The sequence below is a fragment of the Myiozetetes cayanensis genome, unplaced genomic scaffold (assembly GCF_022539395.1).
Source record: "Myiozetetes cayanensis isolate MyiCay16 unplaced genomic scaffold, myiCay2020 scf6-25, whole genome shotgun sequence".
NCBI classification, from domain to species: domain Eukaryota; kingdom Metazoa; phylum Chordata; class Aves; order Passeriformes; family Tyrannidae; genus Myiozetetes; species Myiozetetes cayanensis.
Window position 1 is genome coordinate 30,032,507 of NW_026087853.1, and position 10,282 is coordinate 30,042,788.

A 10,282-nucleotide genomic window follows, 5' to 3' on the forward strand; every position below is an offset into this window, starting at 1 on the left:
GCATGATGGTTCATCTTATCCTGATTCAAACTTTCATGGAACTTGAAGAAACCTCTGCTTTTAGCATCTCCTTCTCATCATGCTATTAAAAAAACACTGGTATAATGCTGATCTCTCAGATGCAGTGATCTCCTACATGACTTCAGACTACCTCACATGACCCTCACTATTTCTGTCTCTAAAGCACATGCCAGTCATTCACCAGTTCTAGCTAAAGAAGACCAAATTTGAGAGGTGAAAGAGCACACACCAATCATCCCAAAGTAGGTATTTAAGTTACCTGCTCTGACTAAGCTTTTGATCTTTTCGGAGGAAGGGGGGGGAAGCAAACCAAACCAAAAACAAACAAACAAAAAAACAAAACAAAGGCCTCCTAACTCTTTATTTTTTGAATTAGTGGATACAACACCACCACTGTAATTATGCTATTCTCTCCATGTTCCAGTGTCATCTCCTATCTAGATACTTTTACAGATATTAACTCCAAGATCCAGTCTTTCTTCCTGACCTCTTTAGTATAGGTTTTGGATAAACTTGGTTCTCCGGACAAAACTTGTCTTTCTACAAAACATCTTGGAGTCCATTTACAACACTGCAGCAAAACTTAGTCCTCTCACTTTCAATTTCAGCTTAGCATATCCCACTTTCTCCTTTCTTGTCCTTATCCCTGATGTAAAATACTTATACTTGTCTTCTTTACAGCTGTGTGTACTAATTCTTAATACTTTCTTATTTAGACCTTGCATACATATAGTCCTTGCATATATAGCAAAAGGCTGCCAACTGCCTTTTACACCATTCTTTACAGCACTCTCTGTTACACATTATTTGTTTTTTTCCAAACTTGTATAATTGAGTCCAGGAGCATAAACTCAGCTACACACATTATATAGGAATTGTATTTGTAAATACAGTATTAGCAAATGCAGTATATCTTGTGAAATGTGATGCATCACCACCTCTATCTACTGCCCCTTGTTCTCTTTAACACTAGAAAACAAATAAATCCAGAAAACAAACTTAAAATGTATAATGTCTTGAGGGTTTCTGTATTTTTAGTGTTTAAATAAAACTTGCTGAGATCACAAAAATTAATTTCTAGAATAATATAAGAAATATTATAGGTCAGCATATCCAAGACTGAAGATATAACCTCATTCTGAATAGAACTATTAGCATACAGGGTAGGAGATTTACTTCAGTATTATGCATGGGAAGAAACTTGCACAATCTTTCAGACTGCTTGTAATCATTCTGTAACCATGCTTTTCCCCCATCATTTTTCTCCGTACCCCCACCTCTCTTCAAAATCCCAAATTAATTTTTTTTTTGTCATCTCTGCCTTTATTGGCTTCATTCACAACAATGTGAATGAATTTTGCACTGTGTTTTTATTGGTATCTACAAGAGCCTTCTGTAATGAACTTCACTGTGTAAGTTATCTGCAGTTTTAACAGTTGTATTTTTATTTAAATACCCTAATGGGAAATTCCAACAGAGTGTAAGAACATGCATAATGTCATAGAAGATGTATAAATATATGAACTGCCCAGTGAAGAGTCTAAAAATCTGTAGCACGCATCATAACTCTATGTTATGATGCAGTCCTCAGTGAGTTATAATAATGTTTGCAGATGCAGTAAATTCACCTTGCTAAACCTATGTACCACTTGTCCAGGTTCAAGAAAACCCTATCTACTGGACTACATATATATGTATGTATACATAGATGGACAGGTACACTTGGTTTTTTAGGTCACCTTAGTTCTTTTAATATATGGATGTCCAGGAATCTGAGAACATAAAAGCATGTATGTTGTTATGCAGAGTACTAGACAATCTCCCATTCAGGGTTTCACCTACACTACTTTAAATCAATAACCTTAATAATTTTACTAGGTTTTTACAATGTTACATTTATATTACCTTTTTCATAAAAATATGGAGACAATATTGGTCAAGTAGTCACAACATTAAAAGCATCTGAAGGTCTTGTGTTTCAGATGTCTTATCCCACTCTTAGAGAACCAAAAATTATAAAAATATGAATCAACACTTTTTAAGGAATTAGGGTTTTATAGGAGTTCAGTGAATATGTTTTCACAACATTTAAACGGAGGAGAAAAGAAGCCAAAAAGAAACAACACATTACTGACAATTACAAGTTTCACCAGCTTTTCTCAGACATGCATTTCTCTGCACATGCTGATTGAAAGGCTTTAAAGATTGAAAAAAAAAAAAAAGTCATTTCCAATGAATTTGAAAGATTAGTAATTGTTTACACTGTATTTATGCACTGTACCACTTGATCAGCACGATGTGTTACTATCTAACTATATAGATTTTTTTTTTTAGAGCTGAGTGGGTGTTCAAGTACATTTATTTTCTAAGGACTACTCTGCAATCAAGACTTTGCCACATATACTTTGAGAGTCACTCATAGCACTGAAAGACTCAGCACTAAAAAAAAGACATGCTACTTATAAGCAAATCATTCAGAATCATTTTGAGTGCCTTCAGTACTAATATATTTTAATAATATAAAATATAAACACATGGACTAATGAAAAAGTCGGAAAAGCAATCCAGGGATACAGGGCTTAGGCAACAATTATGGTTATCCACGCTACAATTCTTGTTGTAAAAAGACAAATGGATAATTGATAGGCACAAAAAGATATACAGTTGTGATTTCTTTTCAAATTCCTTCTCTTTTGTAGAGAAGCAACTTTAAATCTATACTGATAATGTAAAAAGCAACCCAATGTGATCTCAGCTAGTTTAAAAATAGCCCTTCTCATTTAAAAATGTTTGATATGAACACACTGTTTACACACATTATGGGAGTGTTACTGTAATACGCAAAGTATGATTACTTGCTGAAGTTTGCAAAATTGGTACTTGAAGGAATAACAAAAAGCATTCATAGAAGTATAGATGACTAGAATTTGTCTTGTTCCCTCAAGAAAAAGCAGTAGTCATAACAATCTCTTAGCATCTTTTACACACATATGCATAAATACATCCACCAACCTATAAAAATAGTCACCTACAGCATAGAAAATTCTCAGTTAACACCTTTCTACTCCTCCAGTGAATCAATGTAATTCACTACTAAGTGACCTAAACATGGCCAGGACAGAAACAAATTAATATGACTCTAAAAACCTCCAGACACTCACCGAAAGACTGAATGCAGGTTTCAAGAAGATCTTCCAAAGTGGCTCCTTTGGCTAGATGCCCCAACGGCACCATCATGACCTGAGTATGGTTTGAGAGGCTGGGACAGTGACTGGCCTGCTTCAGCTCCAATGCTGATTCAGGGGCAGTGCTGCATGCTTGAGCAGATTGCCTAAAGAAAGCACAACAGTGAAGTAAATACAAGAAGATAGAGTGGCAAATTTTAGACTGCATGGGAAAGGAGGAGAGATTTAAAGGACAAGTAACTCCTTCTAGCTAGGTACTGAAAGACATAACCCTCCCACTTAGTATGTACACCAAAGGGACTGCTCAGTAAGTGTCTTCTTTTTTTTTTTTTTTTTCCTGCGAAATGTGGAGTGCAGAGTGCTTAGTTATAGAACTCCCTGAATGATTTGTCAAGATTACCAGAAGTCTTGTTTCTTTGTTGGGGAACTATGTTTACACTGTAGTTTCAGAACAAGAATAAAACCCTCTCAAACTATGTAATAGCAATGTCATGCAGTAACCTACCATCACATATTTTTGTGCCCACCAAAAGTAAAGAAGACAAAAATATTACTATAATCAAGTATTAAACACATTGGAAAACACTAGGCTAGCTTTATTATTTAATTTGGAAAAATCACTATTAAGTAAACACAATATCAGGGCAACCTCACAGTGGTGTATTTCACAGTTAAAGTAAATATATTAATTTGCATCCATTCTATACTATTATTTCCTATGAAGTTGTTTTCAAATAGCATAGATAAGTAAATAAATGTATTTAATAATAAATATAAAAGAAACAAAAATAAAGCATATATATATAATTTTAGGCTTGTGTTTTGATCATATAATACCCTAGATTTCACAAATATGCATGTTTACAAATAATATTAAAGACTGTTCATTGCTTGCATAGTTCATAATTCTGTATGAAACCATAAATAGGCACAATATTATATTGATGAAAAGTGCTGAAACATATTTGTCTGCAAGTAATAGGAATCACTGCAAAATCTGACAAAAGTATAAACGTACAGTTCATAGAAGAACAACAACCACTGCTGTTTTAATAAAACTTGGGTTTATTTCAGGGACTCCTGAATTTTCAGGGATTCCCTGGGTTTATTTCAGACCCTCCACAGTCTTCCTAAACAAGTGACTCAAACATCTTTAAGATGTTATCTTACATACGACACTGTGCTATCATACAACTTTTCTTGGAGCACTATGCAAGACTTTATTAATAAGCTGACAGTCCTGGCAAGAAAAGGCATAGAAATTTATCCAGCGTGCATATTACACACAGATAACAGAAGCAAACTCACAAGCATCCCCAAATAGGCACTCCTGGATGAAGCTGGAAATATCCATGCCTTATGTAAACAGGCTCGAGTCTTACTCTTATCTTTCTGTCTCATTTGAATGCTTTGAAAGCCACAGAACTACCCATGGTGACACTTACAACCCAACACTGATCCCAGGCCTCCAAATTTCAAAGTCAGGAAACTACAAGCCTGACCCTGCAGAGGCAGCGACCATCACTGAGTTCCTCCGTAGGCTGACAGTGTCTATGTAAATATTCTCTTCCCCTCCCTCTTTCTCTAAATTTCCCTCTTAGCTTTGTGATATGACTTCCTGTTCTCATTTAAAAAGAAGAGGAGCCTGATCAGCCTTCAGGGTTTTCTTTTCACAAGCTTAAACCCCTCTCCTAGCTTTATGCCAGGGACTCTTCAACACAGGGCAGAGGATCCTAGCAATGCAGAAGTAAAAAAGTAGGATTTAAGGCAGAAAATATTTCAGGTTTTGGCAACACACTGGAGAAAAAATGAAGTTTCCACACCCCAAAAAAAGTTCACAGTAACACTCTGATCGACTTGGCCACACTGGACAGACAAAGATCAACCAGTGGCACTTTTGGCCACTTCCTAGAACAGATCTTCTCGCAGCAGTCACCCGAGAAGACAAACAGACGAAAGAGGAACCGGGAGGCGGCAGGGGGACGCTCGCCCTGCACTTCCACTGCACGCTAGAGCCGGTGGGGAAGACACCAAAAACAAGTGACCACGCGTTCGTGGGGCGAAGCGGAGCAGGTGCCGCTCCCTCGCGGGGCCGGGACAGCCGCGCTCCTGCCCCTCGCCCAGCGCCCCCCGCCCCGCCGGCCGTGCCGCAGGTGACCGAGCCCGGGGTACACGGCGCCGCCCCCCCGCTCTGCCCACACCGTAACGTGAGGCTTCTCCATCCCGCAATGAATAGCCTGCCCGGCGCACACTGGCGTTCAAAGGGGTGAAACCAAATCCTCCCCCGCACACCCGCTCCCGCGCTTCTTTCCTCCCTCTGTCCCACCCGGAGGGCCCCGGCTGGCCCCTGAGGAGCTCCAGCCCCTGGAGTGCCGCCCCCGCAACCCCGGCAGACCCCCAGCCCCGCAGCGGGGCAGCGCCGTGCCCGTCCCCCCGCCCCGGCGAGCACCGCACGGTGTCGGGGGCAGCGTCGTGAGACCGACCCTGGTACCGCCGCCGCAGGGAGGGGGACACCGGAGCGTAAAACAACACGGTAAACTCACTGATTTTCTCTTCTTTTCCCTAAGGTCCCCATGCCGGTTCGAGGCGCGGCTCCGCCGGCCGGCAGGCTGTGCCGGCGGCGCAGGGCGTGCGCGGAGCGGAGGAGGCCGGGCGGAGCGGCGCACCCCGCGCATCGCCCTCTCCCTCCCTCCCGCCCGCCTCGCCGCTCTCCGCACCCGTCTCGCCTCGGGAGGAGTCTGAAACCGATTCAAGTAGGGCAGCGGCGGCGGCCACCACCCGTGACGAGCGCTGGGGAAGATCTTATCGGCAGGAGGAAGTACTGAGCTGGTGGCTGCTCTTCTCTGAAGCCGCCGGGTTTACCAAGTACCGACAGGCGCTCCCGGCTCTCGCCGCTGGGCTCTAAAGCCGCCGCAACTTTTTTTCCACGGCTCAACTCCTGCCAGGCAGGCCCTCCCCTCCCCTGCCCTCCGCTATGGGGAAGCTCCCTCCCCAGGGCGGGCTGAGCTGCCAGGGCTCACAGGTGTCTCAACCGCGCCCCCGGAGCACTCCGGGAGCACCCCCGCCCGCGGCCGGCACGGGCCCCTCCTCACCCAGACTCTGGGGTGGGCTGCGGGGGCCCCACGGCGAGCTGGCTCACGGGGAGGTGTCCAGCGCACTCCGCTCCGCGTGGTACACACAGCTGGAAGGAAGCGTCTGTGCGATGCTCGGGTGGGTACACAAAACTGGGATACTCACCTTGACGATTGCCATTTTAAGGGCTCTGTGCTTATTTGGCACCTTAGACTGCCCCTGCAGTTTAATCGCAGAGCAAGGAAAAGAAACCCAGTGTTTTTCATGGTTCTTGTATCATCTTTATGAGTTTCTGAGAGCTCTTCCAAATGGAAATTGACAACTTCTCTTCTTCTGAGAAGAAATGGCCAGGCAGAAAATCTGAAAGGGCAAAGTCACCCCATATCATACAGTTTATCCAAATGGTCTTTTGTTGAGGAATACACTCAATGGAACAATACAAAACTACTGAGTCACAGAGCCATCGCATTATCAACAACTTATTTTAAGCTGTCAGTTTATGTTTTTAAACATTACTTAGTCATCGTAATGCCATTGTGCCACACACCAAGATTCAGACAGATTTAATGAACCGTTTATTTAATTTTAAGACTAACTGGCAAGATTCAGGCATTCCCTTAATTCTCTGACCAACAACCAGAGCACATTTCTCTTTAGGTCTCAAAAATGATCAATTTTGCTCACCGGCTTTTTGTCAGGCGCAGTGGTAAATACCATTATCACCACGGTAACTGGGGCAACCTGACTTTTGCTTTGCTGAAGAATTCCAAGTAAAAGGAAAAACCCTACATACTTCTTGAAATCACATTCAGCAGGTGGCATTCTTCTGAAGAAGTTGTAGACTCATTTCCTAGCATAGAGCGTGAAGGTCACTGTGATTTAAGAAACACAAATACTTTAATATATATTCAAGATCATATGTCATATGCGCTGTGGTATAACCTCTAGCAATTATGTTGTTGATCCAATTTCCTGGCTGAATTGTACTTCAGAGAAGTACATCCCAGCCATCTTTGTTTTTTCTTTAATACATCTTCCCTGAGAAGTTCATATGCATGCATACACACAGAAATAAATATGGGTTTGACAGAAAAAGTACTCTCTAGTTTTGTGGTCTGAAGGTAATCAATCAAATCTTACAGTACACAAGCTTATACAAATATTCATCTGTAACTTACACGCCCAGACATACTGATCCTTGAATATGATATTCTCCAGATGAAATGGTCTCCAAGTGTAAAGTATATTCATGCTTCTTTTGTATCCTCAGAGGATCAGAGATTTGCTCTGTGGAAAGGCAAGGTATTTCTTCTGTTATCAGAGCTTCAATCAGTAGACGATTACTTAAAATTATAACTTATGACTGAAGGAACCATGTTAATAGTGTGAGAAAGCTGATAATGGCTAGGATGAGTTATATTGCTCCAAGGGAAATGACCAGCTAGGCATTTTTGTACTGTTGTGCTCAGATTCCTGGTAGATCTTGCAACAATAGTAAGTTATAAATGGGATTTTACCCTTAGAACCAAATGAAGGGGCCAACTTACTGCCTCATCTCAAGATGGATATTTGAAGTTCTGTTGCACTTCGAGATATGTCTTTTTCCCTCCTACTTAATGCAAGTCCACAAACCTAGCTTGGCCTTAAATCAGAGTAAAAATAATTTTCTTAAGCTATGCTTTCAAATCCACTTTAAGCTCATTCAATTTGCTATTTTTCCTGGGTCCATAGACCTGCTCTTTACAGTGGGCCAACTAGTGGAGCATGTACTACCATAGTGAGTTGAACACAAAAATTAATCCAGGAAAAAATAAACCCAACTAAAAATTATACATATTCTGCCATACAGTCCTAATTATTTCATTCATTTCACCACCCACCTACATTAGCACAACTGCTGCCACAACCAAGCAATGGCAAGACAGCAAGACCATACATTTTTCCAGTAGTACTCACTTAGATTTTTTTAGTATAGATAATTGTAAAAGCACAGCCTTCTGAAAGTTTTTGGTGTCCTTGTGGTGTGGATCATGAATGAAAGAGTTCCTTGGTGCTGACAGTGCCTCTGCTAGGTGGCAGGATTAGTAGACAATATTAGAAAGGCAAGACAGATAATCTAGCTCAGGAAGCAATTCCAGAAAAAAAGAAAAGCTTGCTAACATAATTGGGAAGAAAGACAGCAAATAGAAACCCAAAAGTCACTGTATGAAATGTCAGCATGGCTTATGCAAACTAGGTAGTAATCAGAGTCATTTGGTTTAACAAGTGAGGGCCTCCTAGCAATTGCATATGAAAGAAATTTCATCTGAGCTGTGATGTGCCAAAGGTGTGGCTGTCCTGTATCATCAGGCCTATTTAAGGTGTCATCTAAATTTATTTCTTTGTTGTAATTAAGATTTATGTTTCTTAGAACAGGTTGCTGGCTTGAGCGTTGATTTTTGTTAAAGCTAGTGAGCAGCTCTAGTATTGTGTTCCAAGCCTGGGTCGTACCTTTTGATCAGGATGATCTAGGCTTTGGGTACACTCACCAATTTATCAAACATTTTCATTTTTGGAAAGTTGCAGAGTTAATGAAGGTTTCAGTCTGATAACCCCGTTGAGGTTATCAGACAATAGTAATTCTCTTGCTGTTTTTCCCTTCACACAGCTTTGCCATAGTGGCCAGAGATGGAATGTTACACTTTCTGAAACAATGTGCCCTGTAACAGTGTTGCCTTTTGTGGCTTTATCATAAGCGTCTTCCTTCAACGGTGCATGCTCGAGGGTGACTTTTTGGATAACTGCAGCTTTCATTTATAAGTGGGAGGCAATAAACTCATACTCATTATTGCAAAACGGGACCTGAAAGTATAAGACTGTAGGATTCAGAGAGGGGAGAGTAAATCAAGAAGAATGTGAATCCTCTTTTTAAATATGATCTTTAAGTCAGGTTGAAGAAAATTGGACTAATCTTATTGGAGTGCTTTGGGTTGTCAATAAGGTATCTCTGAATTTCCAGCCTTTCTGCAAGAACAGAAGGAATTGAGAGCATGTAGTAGTCCCTGCCTCCTTTCTTTTAAGGACCATAGGTTTGTGTGCATTGTAAGTAAGACATCTTAGTAGTTAGTACCTAGCCAATCTACTTCTATACTGGTATTTCTTCTGTAAAGGTTGCTTCTGTTAAACACATTAACATCTAGCAGTCAGCCTTTAGTTGAACAAGGAGAAATAGAGACACATCTAGAATTCATGAAAGCAGAAAACGAAAAGCTTAGGAAAACTGTCAGAACCTAGAATAGAGCATGGAATACTGGGTCTTGCCGTTTTTCAAATTTACCAGAGCATGTCTTGGGTTATTTGGCAACCATGGGTTCCCCATCATTCTCAGTGAACACTCAGGCTGATCATTACAGTTACTGTTAGTTTTTTCACTTCAAAAGCTAAAGGTCTGTGGGATGGATTAAAAGAGTCCAGTCCTAGTAATCATCCATGTAGCTGTAAGCACGATGCCACTTGATGGAACATCTGAGGGTTTTCATCTTGGAAATTATAGGTAAGACACAGCTTGTAGGTAAAGGCAATATCTTTTGTCAGACCAAGTGTCACATTTAGAAAACTACAAAATTTTGAGTAGACTTAACAAGCATTTCTGCAGAGAATCATACAATGACTGAGTTTAGAAGGGATCTCAGGTCCAGCCTTCTGCTCAAGCATGGCCAGCTGGTTGCTCAGGGCTTTATCTCGCTGAATCTTGAAAGCCTCTGAATCTGAAGACTGCACAGCTTCCCTGACCAACCTGTTGGAATATTTTACTCTTCTCCTGATTAAAAAGAAAATCCTCAAAATAAATTAAAAAAAAATCATCTTTATATCTAATTACCAACTTTGCTTATTTTGGGTTATTTGTTGTCTCTCATACTCCTCCTGTGAGCTGCTGTGAAAAACCTGGCTCCTCCTCAATAGCCTTCTCAGAAGAACAGTCAGTCTGCTATTACATCTCCTCTGAGACCATCTCTTCTCCGAGC

General features: G+C 41.1%; 1 protein-coding gene across 2 annotated transcripts in view; it reads right to left on the reverse strand.

The window, feature by feature from the left end:
* RASGRP1 (RAS guanyl releasing protein 1) overlaps window positions 1–5,908 on the reverse strand; it is a 41,189-nt gene extending 35,281 nt beyond the window's left edge. For both annotated transcript variants that reach the window (XR_007631449.1, XM_050335512.1), the window contains exons 1-2: window positions 5,750–5,908; window positions 3,183–3,352 (exon numbers count right to left, since the gene is read on the reverse strand). Coding sequence is in view for 1 of the 2 variants with exons in the window: in XM_050335512.1 (XP_050191469.1) it covers window positions 3,183–3,352; window positions 5,750–5,781 (202 nt within the window). In the remaining variant the exon portion in view is untranslated. The remainder of the gene's footprint in view (window positions 1–3,182; window positions 3,353–5,749) is intronic.
* Between the last annotated feature and the right edge of the window lie 4,374 nt (window positions 5,909–10,282).